The sequence below is a fragment of the Schistocerca piceifrons genome, chromosome 6 (genome assembly GCF_021461385.2).
Source record: "Schistocerca piceifrons isolate TAMUIC-IGC-003096 chromosome 6, iqSchPice1.1, whole genome shotgun sequence".
NCBI classification, from domain to species: Eukaryota; Metazoa; Arthropoda; class Insecta; order Orthoptera; family Acrididae; genus Schistocerca; species Schistocerca piceifrons.
In genome coordinates, this window is record NC_060143.1 from 301,638,954 (window position 1) to 301,658,148 (window position 19,195).

Sequence of the window (19,195 nt, forward strand, 5' to 3'; positions counted from 1 at the left end):
TCTTTTCCGCCACAACCCACAGCACTACTGGCTCAGTATAGCAAAAAATCCACAAAATCTACAAGAGTAGGAGATTGTTTAACACCTTCACTTGAGTGTTACTGGACGGCGCTCGCATCTTTACCCCCACTGGCCAGTGATTTCCTACTCAGACGAAAAAGGGCACAGAGCAACCAGAAGGAAGAGGACTTGTGTCTGGACTTTTGCAGAGTACAGACGGTCAAACGTTTGTAGAGTAAACTTATTGCTAGTACAGGAGAGTTAACTCATGATATGAGCCTTGTTGTCACTACAAGGACATCTGTACTTGAGCATTAAGTACGAAACGGCTGAATCTAAAACTCCAGTCGCTACTTCTGCCGTCCTATATACTCGCACTCTATGCTCTTGGTGAGACGAGTCTCTTTTGCATCCCCGGTAGCCGTTTATACTTGAAGTTAACTTGCTGATTTCAGGAGATGACCACCTGATTTTAAAGCCATGTATCCAGCTTGTTGCTCTTAGTGCGCACGTTGGCAATCTTACGGTGTTCGCTTCTATCTTTCCGTGTGCTTTCAGTATTTGACTAACAACTTACGCAGTCACTTGTCGATTCCGGGAATTATTAATGTAACTGTGTTTGATCGCCGGCCGGAGTGGCCGAGCGGTTCTAGGCGCTTCAGTCTGGAACCGTGCTGCTGCTACGGTCGCAGGTTCGAATCCTGCCTCGGGCATGGATGTGTGTGATGTCCTTACGTTAGTTAGGTTTAAGTAAAGATGTTGAGTCTCGTAGTGCTCAGAGCCATTTGAACCATATTTGTGTTTGATCAGTTCCTCACCCCTTTGTCAATGGTTCTTTTTAATATATCAGTGGGCGATTTTCAAGTTTAAAGACAATCAATCTGATTGTTTTAGTGACTATTTGTTTCCCTCCACGCGAGGGGTAGCCGCGCGATCTGAGGCCCCTTGTCACAGTCCGTGCGGCTCCCTCCGTCGGAGGTTCGAGTCCTCCCTCGGGCATGGGTGTGTGTTGTCCATAATGTAAGTTAGTTTAAGTTAGATTAAGTAGTGTGTAAGCTTAGGGGCCGATGACCTCAGCAATTTGGTCCCACAAGACCTTACCACAGATTTCCAAATTTTTGTTTACATTCATTCCTTGAAGTTCCCTCCTCCCATTGATATGTCTGGTTGGCGAGGTACTCACTGGTTTCACGTTTAATTGGGCCACCCCTAATAATAGCCATTTAAATAAGATGTTTCCGTTGCGAAACAGTATCTCTGTTTTAAATTAATTTGCATGATCATTTGTGGCAGTGCATCACTCTGTTGGTCAACAGAATTTGGTGATATGCACCATAGGGGTATGCACCCAGCCATAACCGACAACCACACGTCGTGTAAAGGTATGATATAATGTATTTACTGTGTTTATGTTGTGTAGGTGAGAAGTTTAAACCCCGTTGTGTGGTTTGGAAGCGAGCACACACTGCCTCACTTCCTGTACTTACCGTTCATTCCTACCACAGGCGTATTTCGTCCCTGTCTGCACGATAACAAGGAAGTAACGCTAGATTAAGAACAGAAGAGGGTAGCACAACTATTCTGAAATAATAATCAACTGCAGACTATTTTTAACAGGTATAGTTTGAAAAAGGTAAGACCACAATTACGTCAGTAATTGAATTCATACAAGATAAAAAGACACTAAAATCGGTGGCGAAGGTACCTTGAAGTAAGATAAGAGATTACAGAACCGAGATACATTGTTCGGCTAGCCAAGAAAAACTGTACACATGGATTTTTAAAGGACACTTGACAAAAGCGAGCAATATGAGTAGAACCTCTTCAACTTTTGTATCGTGTCGCTAAAATAGTATATACAATTGTTGGCGAGCGAAAGAGAAACGGCCTAATGATCGCATACGACAGTAGAACATAGTACTTTACCTTATTGGCTGCATGAAGGCGTCGTTGGTCAGGTGGCGATTTCCATTATCAATGCCCACTCTAATTTTAGATGGTCAGATTGTGGCAACCAGCGAGTAATTAGGCTGAGGGCTGATTTTCTGATTAGCTGCTAACATTACAACGAGCACCAGGTGCCTGCAGCACTCATTTAACTATCTGCACGTGGCACCTAAAAGATAGGAGCATGTAGTCTGGAGATGGACTGTACCAGCCAGGGAACGCGTCTAGACTGCAGAAGAAATCAGGTCCAAATGAGGTAGCGCCGTTGCCGTGGATGTTCTGCAGAAAAAGGCCGATTGACAAAGTGTCTACTTTTCATAGTCAACTTAACAGTGCTCATTTTCACAGTTTGAGAGAGTCTACGAAGTTAGGTAGGCTAACACTGCCTTCCTCGAACGGTTAGGCTCGCTTATCTGACACCATTGCGTATCCATTCGCGAAGGACCGTTCAAACTAAGCACATAAAGGTCCCTTACAACGGTAAACTTAATCTTGGCCAAAAATTGCCAACTTTAGAATTCACTGAAGCGCCAAAGAAACTGGTATAGGCATGCGTATTCAAATACAGAGAAATGTAAACAGGCAGAAAACGGCGCTGCGGCCAGCAACGCCTATATGAGACAACAAGTGTCTGGCGCTGTTTTTAGGTAGGTTACTGCTGGCATAACGGCAGTTTTATCAAGATGTAAGTGAACGTGGTATTATAGTCAACGCACGAACGATGGGACATAGCATCTACGAGCTAGCGATGAAGTGGGGATTTTCCCGTACGATCATATCACGAGTGTACCGTGAATATCAGGAATGCGGTAAAACATCAAATCTCCGATATCGATGCTGCCGGAAAAAGATCGTGCAAGAAAGGGATCGACGACGACTGAAGAGAATCGTTCAACGTGTCACAAGTGCAACCCATCCGCAAATTGCTGCAGATTTCAATGCTGGGTCATCAACAAATGTCAGCGTGCGAACTATTCAACGAAACATCATCGATATGCAGTTTCGGAGCCGAAGGTCAACTCGTGTTCTCTTGATGACTGCACGACACAAAACTGAACGCCTCACCTGGATCCATCAACACCGACATTGAACTGTTGATGATTGGAAACGTGTTGCCTGGTCGGACGAGTCTCGTTTCAGATTGTATCAAGAGTATGGACACCTACGAGTATGGAGAGAACCTCATGAATCCATAGACCCTGCATGTCAGCAAGGGACTGTTCAAGCTGGTGGAGGATCTTTACTAGTATGGGGCGTGTGCAGTTTGAGTGTATGGGACCAATGACACGTTTAGATACGACTCTGACAGGTCACACGTTCCTAAGCATCCTGCCTGATCACCTGCGTCCATTCATTTCCATTGTGCATTCCGACGGACTTGGGCAATTCCAGCAGGATAATGCGACACCCCCCACGTCCAGAATTGCTACATAGTGGCTCCAGGAGCACTCTTCCGAGTTTAAACACTTCCGCTGGCCACCAAACTCCTCAGACATGAACATTATTGAGCATATCTTGGATGCCTTGCAATGTGCTATACGCCTCATACTCTTATGGACAGCTCTGCAGGAGTCACAGTGTCAGTTCCCTCCAGCACTACTTCAGACATTAGTCGAGTTCATGCCACGTCATATTGCGGCTCTTCTGCGTGCTCGTGGGAGCCCTGCAAGACATTAGGTGTACTTGTTTTTTTGGTTCTTTAGTGTGTTAGCAACCACGACCCGCAAAATTTATGGTCAACAGTCCAACGGTCGTGTACTGTGTTGTGATCACTGTCGATATTTACCGTCATCACCTACAACAAACATAATACCACAAATAAATTTTCGCAGAAATATCTTTGATAGCCTCAAATACTAGTTGGGGTGTAATCACTCTAATCCCCCACTGGAGAGAGTGGCATCATAAGGCAGCGGTGAAATCGATAGCAAAGATGCAACACCTTTAAATACAGCTAAATGGTTCCTTCATACTCATATAAAGCCGAAGCATGATATTGGAATAATCGGCGTCAGTTCTCGAAAAGGTGTTGGATGGGGGAAGTGGTCAGTATTGTGTTCTTGGATTGTCCAGCGCACCCGTCAGGCACTTGTGGGAACGATAGTAAAGCAGCGACAGCAGGGAGGAGAGAGAAGAGCAGCGCCCAGTGTAAGCAGCAGGGCAGGCGGCAGACTCACAGGTGTCGTGCGAGGCGAGCAGGTCGGCGACGCGGTCGTCGTGCAGCTGCAGGGCCGACACCCGTACGGAGAACCGGGCGCCGCTTCGCTGCTTCTGCTCGGCGATGGCGCGGAACAGCCACGAGATGGCGCAGGGGATGACGCCCAGCGAGGGCGCGTCCTCCGGGCTGCCCACCATCGTGCGCGACTTGCCTGCCAGGAAAACAACTTCCAATTAGCTCGTCTGCAAAACACACACACACACACACACACACACACACTTACAGGGTCAATAACTTCATAATTGGTGTTTGAAGCGAAGTCGATCACAAGACGTGACAATTAACTCTTTGAAACCAACCACAAAAATTTAAAGAAAGCAGTCCAGATCGCAATAAATTATTTATGTTCGAAACAGTAGCCGAGGCTATCGAGGCGACCGCTCGCGTTAAGCTAGGAATCCAGGTTCGAGACCCGGTCTGGGACAAATTTTCAACTATCGTTTTTGGACTTACTTCAAAGCACGAATGCGGCTAGTGTCGTTGGTTTATCTTAATTCATAATGGCATAGTAACATTCGTTAAACTGCGATAGTGGCGTAGTGCGTCTATGAACGGCCAGAAGATGAAGAAAAGGATTACAATTTCTTTATTCCGCGACTGCTTTCATAGGAAGGAAAATGGAAAGCAGTACATACGCCTGTATCGTTGTGTTATGCACTGTGTTAAACTAAATTATCACAAAAGCGCTATCACATTTCGCTGTTATTCTAACAACTTGTAATTACGATACTGTCAGTTGTTTCTACAGGGTGTTACAAAAAGGTACGGCCAAACTTTCAGGAAACATTCCTCACACACAAAGAAAGAAAATATGTTATGTGGACATGTGCCCGGGAACGCTGGCTTTCCATGTCAGAGCTCACTTTATTACTTCTCTTCAAATCACATTAATCATGGAATGGAAACACACAGCAACAGAACGTACCAGCGTGACTTCAAACACTTTGTTACAGGAAATGTTCAAAATGTCCTCCGTTATGGAGGGTCCGCAGCTCGTGGTCGTGCGGTAGCGTTCTCGCTTCCCGCGCCCGGGTTCCCGGGTTCGATTCCCGGCGGGGTTAGGGATTTTCTCTGCCTCGTGATGACTGGGTGTTGTGTGATGTCCTTAGGTTAGTTAGGTTTAAGTAGTTCTAAGTTCTAGGGGACTGATGACCATAGATGTTAAGTCCCATAGTGCTCAGAGCCATTTGAACCATTTGAACCGTTAGGGAGGATACATGCATCCACCCTCCGTCGCATGGAATCCCTGATGCGCTGATGGTCGCATGGAATCCCTGATGCGCTGATGCAGCCCTGGAGAATGGCGTATTGTATCACAGCCGTCCACAATACGAGCACGAAATTCTCTACATTTGGTACCGGGGATGCGTAGACAAGAGCTTTCAAATGCCCCCATAAATGAAACTCAAGAGGGTTGAGGTCAGGAGAGCGTGGAGGCCATGGAATTGGACCGCCTCTACCAATCCATCGGTCACCGAATCTGTTGTTGAGAAGCGTACGAACACTTCGACTGAAATGTGCAGGAGCTCCATCGTGCATGAACCACATGTTGTGTCGTACTTGTAAAGGCACATGTTCTAGCAGCACAGGTAGAGTATCCTGTATGAAATCATGATAACGTGCTCCATTGAGAGTAGGTGGAAGAACATGGGGCCCAATCATGACATCACCAACAATGCCTGCCCAAACGTTCACAGAAAATCTGTGTTGATGACGTGGTTGCACAATTGCGTGCGGATTCTCGTCAGCCCACACACGTTGATTGTGAAAATTTACAATTTGATCACGTTGGAATGAAGCCTCATCGGTAAAGAGAACATTTGCACTGAAATGAGGATTGACACATTGTTGGATGAACCATTTGCAGAAGTGTACCCGTGGAAGCCAATCAGCTGCTGATAATGCCTGCACACGCTGTACATGGTACGGAAACAACTGGTTCTCCCGTAGCACTCTCCATACAGTGATGTGGTCAACGTTACCTTATACAGCAGCAACTTCTCTGACGCTGACATTAAGGGTTATCGTCAACTGCACGAAGAATTGCCTCGTCCATTGCAGGTGTCCTCGTCGTTCTAGGTCATAGGCTGGAATGTTCCGTGCTCCCAAAGACGCCGATCAGTTGCTTCGAACGTCTTCCTGTCGGGACACCTTCGTTCTGGAAATCTGTCTCGATACAAACGTACCGCGCCACGGCTATTGCCCCGTGCTAATCCATACATCAAATGGGCATCTGCCAACTCGGCATTTGTAAACATTGCACTGACTGCAAAACCACGTTCGTGATGAACACTAACCTGTTGATACTGCGTACTGATGTGCTTGATGCTAGTACTGTAGAGCAATGAGTCGCATGTCAACATAAGCACCGAAGTCAACATTACCTTCCTTCAATTGGGCCAACTGGCGGTGAATCGAGGAAGTACAGTACATACTGACGAAACTAAAATGAGCTCTAACATGGAAATTAAGCGTTTCCGGACACATGTCCACATAACATCTTTTCTTTATTTGTGTGTGAGGAATGTTTCCTGAAAGTTTGTCCGTACCTTTTTGTAACACCCTGTATACCCAGGTAATTGTGGATATGACTTCCCTTTGGAATACTGAAAAGTCTTGGCGGCCAATGCGAGGCTGTCGACTCTCCCTTTAGACTCGTTTTAATAGTTTTCAGTGCTGAGAATAAATCAGAGTCCACCAATAAACATGTCCTAATAAGTCTGGGCAGCAATAAGTCGCGAAATTTGTCTCGAGCGCTAATCATCGTAAAGACTGAACGGATTCTGTCCACGACAGCGATTTGGACTTCGTGCAACGTCAGGGCAGCTGCTAGGACGAAAAATACTGCTGTCAAGTTGGCTGCGAGGCGCATTCCCAGAGTTAATATAATTAAATTCGCTGCTGCAGTCTTCTTACGTAATCAACAGTTGCGCTTCCCGGGCCATTATCTGGCTTCACAGAACTTCACGTGCAGAGAGGTTTCCATTGCACTATGCCTCAACGATCTCTTTCACGATGGACTTACCTGCCCCCATCAAGAGTATTTTATAGTTGTGCGTAAGGCATCCCAGTTAGCAGATGTACGACTACCTGCTATGGAATCCACGTTGACTCATTTGTTATACTCAATGAAATTACTGACGTATTTCCTAATAGAAAAGCAACAATGTATTATGTTACATTCATTTATAACACTGTACAGTAGTATATTATGTGTTGTATATACGAGGGTAATCCCTATAGTCCTGACTTGGCGCCCAGTGACTATCACCTGTTCCCTACGTTAAAAGAACATTTGGCCGGAAAGCGACTCAGCTCCGAAGACGAAGTGAAAGAAGAGGTTCATAACTTTTTGAACAGCATGGCGGCGGGCTGGTATGACATGGGTATACGAAAACTGCCACAGTGTCTACAAAAATGCATCGACAGAAATGGAGATTATGTCCAAAAATAGTTAAATGTTCAAGCTCTAAACTGATGTAAACCATTGTAGAAATAAACAGGTCTATGTACTTATAGCAAAATAGGAGACCTTACTTTTGGGATTACCCTCGTATTGTAAGTAGGCTGTTTAGGTTGTTTATTTTGTTTAGGTAGCGCTCTGTGTGAAAATCACTGACTGTGATGTGTGCAGTCTGTGGCTGGTTTGCATTGTTGGAATATTTGCTATTGTAGTGTTGGGCAGTTGGATGTGAACAACGCGTAGCGTTGCGCAGTTGGAGGTGAGCCGCCAGCAGTGGTGGATGTGGGGAGAGAGATGGAGGAGTTTTGAGAGCGGATGATCTGGACGTGTGTCCATCAGAAAGAGTACATTTGTAAGACTGGATGTCATGAACTTATATACACTCCTGGAAATTGAAATAAGAACACCGTGAATTCATTGTCCCAGGAAGGGGAAACTTTATTGACACATTCCTGGGGTCAGATACATCACATGATCACACTGACAGAACCACAGGCACATAGACACAGGCAACAGAGCCTGCACAATGTCGGCACTAGTACAGTGTATATCCACCTTTCGCAGCAATGCAGGCTGCTATCCTCCCATGGAGACGATCGTAGAGATGCTGGATGTAGTCCTGTGGAACGGCTTGCCATGCCATTTCCACCTGGCGCCTCAGTTGGACCAGCGTTCGTGCTGGACGTGCAGACCGCGTGAGACGACGCTTCATCCAGTCCCAAACATGCTCAATGGGGGACAGATCCGGAGATCTTGCTGGCCAGGGTAGTTGACTTACACCTTCTAGAGCACGTTGGGTGGCACGGGATACATGCGGACGTGCATTGTCCTGTTGGAACAGCAAGTTCCCTTGCCGGTCTAGGAATGGTAGAACGATGGGTTCGATGACGGTTTGGATGTACCGTGCACTATTCAGTGTCCCCTCGACGATCACCAGTGGTGTACGGCCAGTGTAGGAGATCGCTCCCCACACCATGATGCCGGATGTTGGCCCTGTGTGCCTCGGTCGTATGCAGTCCTGATTGTGGCGCTCACCTGCACGCCGCCAAACACGCATACGACCATCATTGGCACCAAGGCAGAAGCGACTCTCATCGCTGAAGGCGACATGTCTCCATTCGTCCTTCCATTCACGCCTGTCGCGACGCCACTGGAGGCGGGCTGCACGATGTTGGGGCGTGAGCGGAAGACGGCCTAACGGTGTGCGGGACCGTAGCCCAGCTTCATGGAGACGGTTGCGAATGGTCCTCGACGATACCCCAGGAGCAACAGTGTCCCTAATTTGCCGGGAAGTGGCGGTGGGGTCCCCTACGGCACTGCGTAGGATCCTACGGTCTTGGCGTGCATCCGTGCGTCGCTGCGGTCCGGTCCCAGGTCGACGGGCACGTGCACCTTCCGCCGACCACTGGCGACAACATCGATATACTGTGGAGACCTCACGCCCCACGTGTTGAGCAATTCGGCGGTACGTCCACCCGGCCTCCCGCATGCCCACTATACGCCCTCGCTCAAAGTCCGTCAACTGCTCATACGGTTCACGTCCACGCTGTCGCGGCATGCTACCAGTGTTAAAGACTGCGATGGAGCTCCGTATGCCACGGCAAACTGGCTGACACTGACGGCGGCGGTGCACAAATGCTGCGCAGCTAGCGCCATTCGACGGCCAACACCGCGGTTCCTGGTGTGTCCGCTGTGCCGTGCGTGTGATCATTGCTTGTACAGCCCTCTCGCAGTGTCCGGAGCAAGTATGGTGGGTCTGACACACCGGTGTCAATGTGTTCTTTTTTCCATTTCCAGGAGTGTATATATATATATATATATATATATATATATATATATATATATATATATATATATATATATTGGCGCTCGATGTATTGCAGTAGTTCGAAAAAGAAGATTTTTGTGAGGTAAGTGATTCATGAAGGTATAGGTTATTGTTAGTCACGTCCATTTTTTTTTTGTAGGGATTATTGAAAGTCAGATTGCGTTGCGCTAAAAATATTGTGTATCAGTTTAGTGATGATCAGAATAAGTAAAGAGATAACTGTCTGAGTACGTTTAGTTTTGCTCAGCTGTTTGAAAATCAAATAACGTAAGGTGTTTACCAGCACAGTAATTCATAAATTTTTCCAAGGGGAGGTTTCAGTAATATGTGACAGTTTTGCTGAGGGCGGATTATTATGCTTAACAAATGATAAAACAGAACCTCTTTTATCAAAAGACGCTCTCTCAACTGCACCGCAGCAGCAGCATCTTCCTTTGTGAACTATTGTACCTCCTCATCAACCCTGAGAAAACGGAAGCAATAAACATTCGAAACATTGATCGCACTTTTCATTTATGATGCCTACTTTTGGCTCGGCTGCCACAAGATCCGAGTGCAATTTTCGGTGAAGATAAGTCATTCTTTCTATAGGACACTACAAGGTGCGACCCTCCAAATTCAATGTGTGTATGTGTGTACGTGGGGGGGGGGGGGGGGGGGGGGGACTGGGGGTAGAGTAGTAGAATGAAATGAAAAATGGCATTGATATCCCTTAGGGGATACTCAGCAGTGGCTGTTAGCTGAAGACGGCGGCGTGGAGAACTAATAAATTATTATGCCTAGTTAATTCAAGGCTTCGTCAGAAAACCTCAGAATAATACGATAAATATGTGTTTATAGGGACTGAAGCGCCAAGAGTGGTTTCGGCAAGTATGCGGATGAGGTCACTGGTACCGTAAGGAGCTTGTAATACTCACCGAGTCCGGAATGCCCGAAGCAGAAGACGCAGCCATCCGAGCCGCTGATGACAGCGTGCAGCACGTCCGTCAGGGCGCAGGAGCACACCTCGCTCTGCAACACAGACCAGCGGCCAATCACAGGCGTTATATCGACAGATACCGTCCCGCAAAATTTGGTACGCCAAGCTCTCTTGCAGACTTTAGGATTTACACATCACATAAAATTTTGAGGAAGCAAGCTGGTGAAAGTCGCTAAGTAAATGTCTAAGTTACAAAATCTTCTGATAAAATGACTAAACTATCAGCCACACCAGAAACTCGTTCACAGTATTTATACATATCGTCAAAATCACTTTTGGTACATTTAGTAAAACAAAAAAATTTTACAGGTCTACCTATTTTTGAGGGGCGTCCAATAAGTAATGCAACACTTTTTCTGTGAAAGCAGGTGGGTTTTATTGAGGATTCCAATACACCATATTATTTCCCATTCTTTTGGTTACAAAATCTAATTTTCAGCATAATCTTCGTTCAGCGCAATGGCCTTACGCCACCGTATTTGGGAGGGCCTGTATGCCCGCATCGTACCGCTCTACTGGTCGGCGTCGCAGCCAAAGTCCTGCTGCATCAGCAACTTCCCCATCATCCACATACTGCTTCCTGTGGAGTGCTACCTTCATTGGACCAAACAGATAGAAGTCGAAAGGTGCGAGATCCCGGCTGCACACATTTGAGTAACCCAATTGATGGACGAGTGCGCCAGCCCAACCAACAGACGTCCACCTGAGGTGCAAGATGTTTGGTTGTGATCCGTCGATCACCTCGAATGACAAAATCTGCACGTTCTAACACTGCAGGAGTCACAGCCGTGTGCGACCGGGCGGCATGCTGGAGATCGGACAGGTTTGCTTGATCTTGTTGCGATGATGACAGACGCCTCGACCAACGACTCATCGGGCTTTTGTTCACTGCGCTGAAATTCTGCAATCGCCTGTGAATATCTGCGATGCTCTGGCTTTCTGTCAAAAGATATGCCAGCTCGAAACGCACCTCCCTCACAGAAGCCGTTTTGAAGGCTACGTATAGCGCTACCACCTATCGGAACTTCATGAAACTATAGGAGCTGAAGCGGGAATATTCCACAATGTCCCACAACAAATTCCGAATATTTGCAATCGAAGTTTGCCGGAAAAAAAGTGTTGCATTACTTATTGAACGCCACTTGTACATAGGTAATCGTAAGAAACGTCAGTATTTCTACGAAGATTTTTTTTATCGACTTCCGGGACGTGCCCATGCAGCGCCTCAATAGTGGACAGACGATACGACAGTGTGTTTCGACCATTCTGAATATTAGTTAGCGTCAAGCCATTCCCTGGTACGATGTCACATAGGCGAAGATAAGGACAACCCAACAGCCAGCCCCTGAACAAAAAAAATCTCTGACCCGTCTGGGAGTCGAATCCGTCTCGCTGAGCGCGCAATTACCGAGGAGGACTTTCTGCAGCGTTAAAAAGGTAGCGTGTTTGTTTCCCTAGAATTACAGAAACGAGTTATTATTTTTTTTTAAATAGGGAAACATTATTTCTCTATTATATAGCTGTTTTAGTCAAATATGTACAAATTACTTTAAATAAGATTTAATAATTCCAATCCCAAAGAAAGCAGGTGTTGACAGATGTGAAAATTACCGAACTATCAGTTTAATAAGTCACAGCTGCAAAATACTAACGCGAATTATTTACAGACGAATGGAAAAACTGGTAGAAGCCGACCTCGGGGAAGATCAGTTTGGATTCCGTAGAAATGTTGGAACACGTGAGGCAATACTGACTTGACGACTTATCTTAGAAGAAAGATTAAGGAAGGCAAACCTACGTTTCTAGCATTTGTAGACTTAGAGAAAGCTTTTGACAATGTTGACTGGAATACTCTCTTTCAAATTCTGAAGGTGTCACGGGTAAAATACAGGCAGCGAAAGGCTATTTACAACTTGTACAGAAACCAGATGGCAGTTATAAGAATCGAGGGACATGAAAGGGAAGCATTGGTTGGGAAGGGAGAGAGACAGGGTTGTAGCCTCTCCCTGATGTTATTCAATCTGTATATTGAGCAAGCAGTAAAGGAAACAAAAGAAAAGTTTGGAGTAGCTATTAAAATCCAGGGAGAAGAAATAAAAACTTTGAGGTTCGCCGATGACATTGTAATTCTGTCAGAGACAGCAAAGGACTTGGAAGAGCAGTTGAACGGAATGGACAGTGTCTTGAAAGGAGGATATAAGATGAACATCAACAAAAGCAAAACGAGGATAATGGAATGTAGTCGAATTCAGTCGGGTGATGCTGAGGGTATTAGATTAGGAAATGAGACACTTAAAGTAGTAAAGGAGTTTTGCTATTTGGGGAGCAAAATAACTGATGATGGTCGAAGTAGGGAGGATATAAAATGTAGAGTGGCAATGGCAAGGAAAGCGTTTCTGAAGAAGAGAAATTTGTTAACATCGAGTATAGATTTAAGTGTCAGAAAGTCGTTTCTGAAAGTATTTGTATGGAGTGTAGCCATGTATGGAAGTGAAACATGGACAATAACTAGTTTGGACAAGAAGAGAATAGAAGCTTTCGAAATGTGGTACTACGGAAGAATGTTGAAGATTAGGTGGGTAGATCACGTAACTAATGAGGAGGTATTGAATAGGATTGGGGAGAAGAGGAGTTTGTGGCACAACTTGACTAGAAGAAGGGATCGGTTTGTAGGACATGTCCTGAGGCATCAAGGGATCACAAATTTAGCATTGGAGGGCAGCGTGGAGGGTAAAAATCGTAGAGGGAGACCAAGAGATGAATACACGAAGCAGATTCAGAAGGATGTAGGTTGCAGTAGGTACTGGGAGATGAAGGAGCTCTTGCACAGGATAGATTAGCATGGAGAGCTGCATCAAACCAGTCTCAGGGCTGAATACAACAACAACAACAACAAGATTTATATGAATTTAAGTTAGGGAGCTAGAAACGTTCAAACTCTTACTGATAGACGCTACGTATTGTCCATATAGTTGCCGACGTCTCGGAGAAACAAGCTTCCTCGACGCACTATTTGGAGTCATCTGGGGTTGTGGGTTCGGTACACAAGCATGATTCGTTACATGTTCCACCAAAGAAAGAACTACTGGTGTTAACTGGGACGTAGTAAATCGTGCATTCGCCTAGCGCTAGCAACATGTCGTAGTACACGTTGTACGTGTGTTCTGTGTTTATTCCACGTTGTTATCCTGGCTGACAGTACCTCGTTTGTGCATTCCGACGGCCCTGTATGGGGCAGTGTAAGGACACATTATACAATCTCGAGGAAACCTGCCGCTGCGTGACGTCAGCAACTTTATATAAATCATGTTGCGTGCACTCCTAAAACTTCGAACACTTCTAAATCTGTAACTATAATTCACAGGAATCCGATGTAAAATGTTTTGTGTGCAGTTAGCTTAGACACATAACATACACGATAGAAGAAGTAATGTTCTCTTTAAAAAATTACAGATCCTTGCTATAAGTCTCAGGAAAATAACTAAATAAACTATATTAATAACACTGCAGAAACAACATTTTCCTTTTCAGACCTTGTTCTATAAGTTGCAAGGAAAAATACACTACGTAAAGCACCCTGTGTATATTCCGCAAGCTACTGTACTGTGCGGAGGATACTTTGTTACAATAGTACTAATTTTCTGTCATATACCATTCTCATTTTGAGAGAGGAAAAAATTATTGTCTCTGTGCCTCTGCACATATCCTCCTTCTCCTCACCATCATGATCTTGAACAGTCTGCAGTACCAAGCTGGGTCTGTTTGGGAGATAAGCCTTGCTATCTAGTCACGTTTTCCTACCACAGAAGATCTTTATGCATCAAGTAATAAGGCCATCAAAACCGCGGTATTCTGGAGCTTGTGGTCCATCTAAGAGAAAACCATATGTGTCTTGCTGTATTATTGCTTTCAGTATCTTGTGTTACTCTACTATTATTTTATCCGTAATGCCGCATTTTAATTAGTTTGCGTGTCTAAGTCGTGGACACATGAAATGAATAAATACTATCTTTATTTGTTCACTCTGGTCCAGTCCTCACCTCTTTTTTCAACACACTCCTTCACACTTATCAGCCATCTATCTCTTGGTCTCCCTCTTTGATTGTTTGCTTTGCATCTCTGTTTCATGTTCATGCGAATCGTCTTGTTTTCCATTCCATATCATCTTAGCCTTTGTGTTTGTACTTCTGAGGACCTTCATTTCACAAGCCTGTAATCTGCTTACATTTCTTTTCTTCAGTATCTGTGTTTCAAATGCATAGCATTGGGATGTAGTAACTTCTATAAACTACTTCTTTGCTTTTTTGTGGGACGTATTTTTTCTAAACCAGGCTCCTAACACTTCGCAGGAATGTTTCTGCCTGTTTGCCATGGTCATTGATCTCTTTCTCATTTCTTTCATTTTCCTATATCGCACTATCCAAGTACTTGATATTTTACGGACGTCAGATTTGTGGTAGGAAGAAGATCCTGACTGTAAGGGATAGGAGACGCGTTTCACGGTTTGTGAATCAAAATGATTCCAAATCCGGCAGGAAATGCTGCATGCAGTGGATGAAGATCCATCCCAGTCTGTTAGCGAGAGAACTTTTCCACGGAAACTGCATGCAATGAAGATTTGGAATCATTCACGACGCAAGAGGCCATTACTCACATAGGCACATAAAGACGGCAACGGGAAAGTTCAACGGGCTGGAAAAATATGTGACTGATCTTCTGAACACTTCCCCCGCCCTATTACATCTCGATTGGCCTATAAAGTCACTTGATCTGATACCATAGAAAATCTGTGGAACATCTTGGAACAACGGGTAAAACGCCGATGTTAGCATCCCCGTAATTTGGCGCAATTGCGCAATGAAATCCTCCGCGAATGGCAAATCTGTGCTGGGCCGGGGCACGAACCCGGATTTCCGTCATATCGCGAGTGGTCGCCTTACCATTTGGCTATCCGCGCACGACTCACTGCCAATCCAAACTCCCCTAATGCCGTCAACACCGCGTCTACGACCTGTACTCGTACATCCAGTATGTACACTCCTGGAAATTGAAATAAGAACACCGTGAATTCATTCTCCCAGGAAGGGGAAACTTTATTGACACATTCCTGGGGTCAGATACATCACATGATCACACTGACAGAACCACAGGCACATAGACACAGGCAACAGAGCATGCACAATGTCGGCACTAGTACAGTGTATATCCACCTTTCGCAGCAATGCAGGCTGCTATTCTCCCATGGAGATGATCGTAGAGATGCTGGATGTAGTCCTGTGGAACGGCTTGCCATGCCATTTCCACCTGGCGCCTCAGTTGGACCAGCGTTCGTGCTGGACGTGCAGACCGCGTGAGACGACGCTTCATCCAGTCCCAAACATGCTCAATGGGGGACAGATCCGGAGATCGTGCTGGCCAGGGTAGTTGACTTACACCTTCTAGAGCACGTTGGGTGGCACGGGATACATGCGGACGTGCATTGTCCTGTTGGAACAGCAAGTTCCCTTGCCGGTCTAGGAATGGTGGAACGATGGGTTCGATGACGGTTTGGATGTACCGTGCACTATTCAGTGTCCCCTCGACGATCACCAGTGGTGTACGGCCAGTGTAGGAGATCGCTCCCCACACCATGATGCCGGGTGTTGGCCCTGTGTGCCTCGGTCGTATGCAGTCCTGATTGTGGCGCTCACCTGCACGGCGCCAAACACGCATACGACCATCATTGGCACCAAGGCAGAAGCGACTCTCATCGCTGAAGACGACACGTCTTCATTTGTCCCTCCATTCACGCCTGTCGCGACACCACTGGAGGCGGGCTGCACGATGTTGGGGCGTGAGCGGAAGACGGCCTAACCGTGTGCGGGACCGTAGCCCAGCTTCATGGAGACGGTTGCGAATGGTCCTCGCCGATACCCCAGGAGCAACAGTGTCCCTAATTTGCTGGGAAGTGGCGGTGCGGTCCCCTACGGCACTGCGTAGGATCCTACGGTCTTGGTGTGCATCCGTGCGTCGCTGCGGTCCGGTCCCTGGTCGACGGGCACGTGCACCTTCCGCCGACCACTGGCGACAACATCGATGTACTGTGGAGACCTCACGCCCCACGTGTTGAGCAATTCGGCGGTACGTCCACCCGGCCTCCCGCATGCCTACTATACGCCCTCGCTCAAAGTCCGTCAACTGCACATACGGTTCACGTCCACGCTGTCGCGGCATGCTACCAGTGTTAAAGACTGTGATGGAGCTCCGTATGCCACGGCAAACTGGCTGACACTGACGGCGGTGGTGCACAAATGCTGCGCAGCTAGCGCCATTCGACGGCCAACACCGCGGTTCCTGGTGTGTCCGCTGTGCCGTGCGTGTGATCATTGCTTGTACAGCCCTCTCGCAGTGTCCGGAGCAAGTATGGTGGGTCTGACACACCGGTGTCAATGTGTTCTTTTTTCCATTTCCAGGAGTGTATATTCCTGCACAGGTCAGACGTTGTCATGAAAATCATTTGCTCGGTATCAGCATATAAATACGATATTACAGTGCCTGTGTTATCTGATTACGATGCAAAGTTCCTTTGGACACATGCATGCATCTCCAAAGGAACACACACAGATTGTCACTGTCGTCATTCCATTCTACAGCTGATGATTGTCCCTATTCGCAACTGCGAATACATTTAGTGTATTTCATAACGGTTGTAGTCGCCGCAGTGTCTGTTTATTTGGACATGCGTGCATGTGCAAAGGAACTTCGCGTCGTACTCAGAATAACACAGGCACTGCAATATGGTACCTGCACAACTTTGTGGACACATTTCCTAATCGAATCTAGGCGATTATAAAATCCGGTGGCGGAATTACACGGTATTAAATGATGCTTGTAATGACTTCTGTAGGGGTGACTGATTTTTTGTCCGGTGATCTTACTGTGTGAAAATATTCAAATAGGTCGCCGAAAGCAGTCATGGCGCGTTGATGTTGTTGTTGTGGTCTTCAGTCCTGAGACTGGTTTGATGCGGCTCTCCATGCTACTCTATCCTGTGCAAGCTTCTTCATCTGGTAGTACTTACTGCAACCTACATCCTTCTGAATCTGCTTAGTGTATTCATCCCTTGGTCTCCCTCTACGATTTTTACCCTCCACGCTGCCCTCTAATGCTAAATTTGTGATCCCTTGATGCCTCAGAACATGTCCTACCAACCGGTCCCTTCTTCTTGTCAAGTTGTGCCACAAACTTCTCTTCTCCCCAATCCTATTCAATACCTCCTCATTAGTTATGTGATCTACCCATCTAATCTTCAGCATTCTTCCGTAGCACCACATTTCGAAAGCTTCTATTCTCTTCTTGTCTAAACTATTTATCGTCCATGTTTCACTTCCATACATGGCTACACTCCATACAAATACTTTCAGAAACGACTTCCTGAGATTTAAATCTATAGTCGATGTCAATAAATTTCTCTTATTCAGAAACACTTTCCTTGCCATTCCCAGTCTACATTTTATATCCTTTCTACTTCGACCATCATCAGTTATTTTGCTCCTCAAATGGCAAAACTCCTTTACTACTTTCAGTGTCTCATTTCCTAATCTAATTCCTTCAGCATCACGCGACTTAATTCGACTACATTCCATTATCCTCGTTTTGCTTTTGTTGATGTTCATCTTATATCCTCCTTTCAAGACACTGTCCATTCCATTCAACTGCTCTTCCAGGTCCTTTGCTGTCTCTGACAGAATTACAATGTCATTGGCGAACCTCAAAGTTTTTTTTTCTTCTCCATGGATTTTAATACCTACTATGAATTTTTCTTTTGTTTCCTTTACTGATTGCTGAATATACATATTGAATAATATCGGGGAGAGGCTACAACCCTGTCTCACTCCTTTCCCAACCACTGCTTCCCTTTCATGCCCCTCGACTCTTATAACTGCCATCTGGTTTCTGTACAAATTGTAAATAGCCTTTCGCTGCCTGTATTTTACCCTTACCACCTTCAGAATTTGAAAGAGAGTATTCCAGTCAACATTGTGAAAAGCTTTGTCTCAGTCTACAAATGCTAGATACGTAGGTTTGCCTTTCCTTAATCTTTCTTCTAAGATAAGTCGTCAAGTCAGTATTGCCTCACGTGTTCCAACATTTCTACCGAATTCAAACTGATCTTCCCCAAGGTTGGCTTCTACCAGTTTTTCCATTCGTCTGTAAGGAATTCGCGACAGTATTTTGCAGCTGTGACTTATCAAACTGATAGTTCGGTAATTTTCACATCTGTCAACACCTGCCTTCTTCGGGATGTAATCGGCCCAAATGCGATCTGGACTATTGTTGACTCGTTGGTTCTGTAACGCAGAGCTACTTGTTCACCCACCTGGCTGTCATCGTCGCAGTAGATGCCGTCGAAGGCGAACATCTTGGGCGCCGAGACGCCGGGCCGTCGGTCGTCCGGCGGCTGCTGCCCCCCTGGCGTGACGCCCCCGGCGAGCGCGGTCGCGCCCGGGTTGTGCAGCGCCACCTGCTTCTTGCGCCGGTCCACCGCCAGGATGGACGCAGACGCGGACCCCTCCTGCCCGCTGGCCGCCTCGCCGCCTCCTCCCACGCCGCCCCCAGGCTCCGCCGCGTCCACTGTCGCGCCGCGCACCCTCAGCAGCACCTTCACCTGCGGCACAACCACGTTCGCAACCTAAACGTACACTGCTACACAAGGGGGTTAAGCTTTGTGGGACAAACGAAAAGCTGCGTTACAGAAAGCAGCATGTCATTCTTAATTGA

The 19,195-nt window shown here is 46.3% G+C and overlaps 1 protein-coding gene across 1 annotated transcript in view; it reads right to left on the bottom strand.

Moving 5' to 3' along the window:
• The window catches only part of LOC124803287 (kinesin-like protein KIF26A), a 483,829-nt gene that overhangs the window by 94,411 nt on the left and 370,223 nt on the right, over positions 1 to 19,195 (bottom strand). The window contains exons 4-6 of the mRNA XM_047264470.1: positions 18,795 to 19,082; positions 10,374 to 10,467; positions 4,125 to 4,316 (exon numbers count right to left, since the gene is read on the bottom strand). Of these exons, the coding sequence (XP_047120426.1) occupies positions 4,125 to 4,316; positions 10,374 to 10,467; positions 18,795 to 19,082 (574 nt within the window). The remainder of the gene's footprint in view (positions 1 to 4,124; positions 4,317 to 10,373; positions 10,468 to 18,794; positions 19,083 to 19,195) is intronic.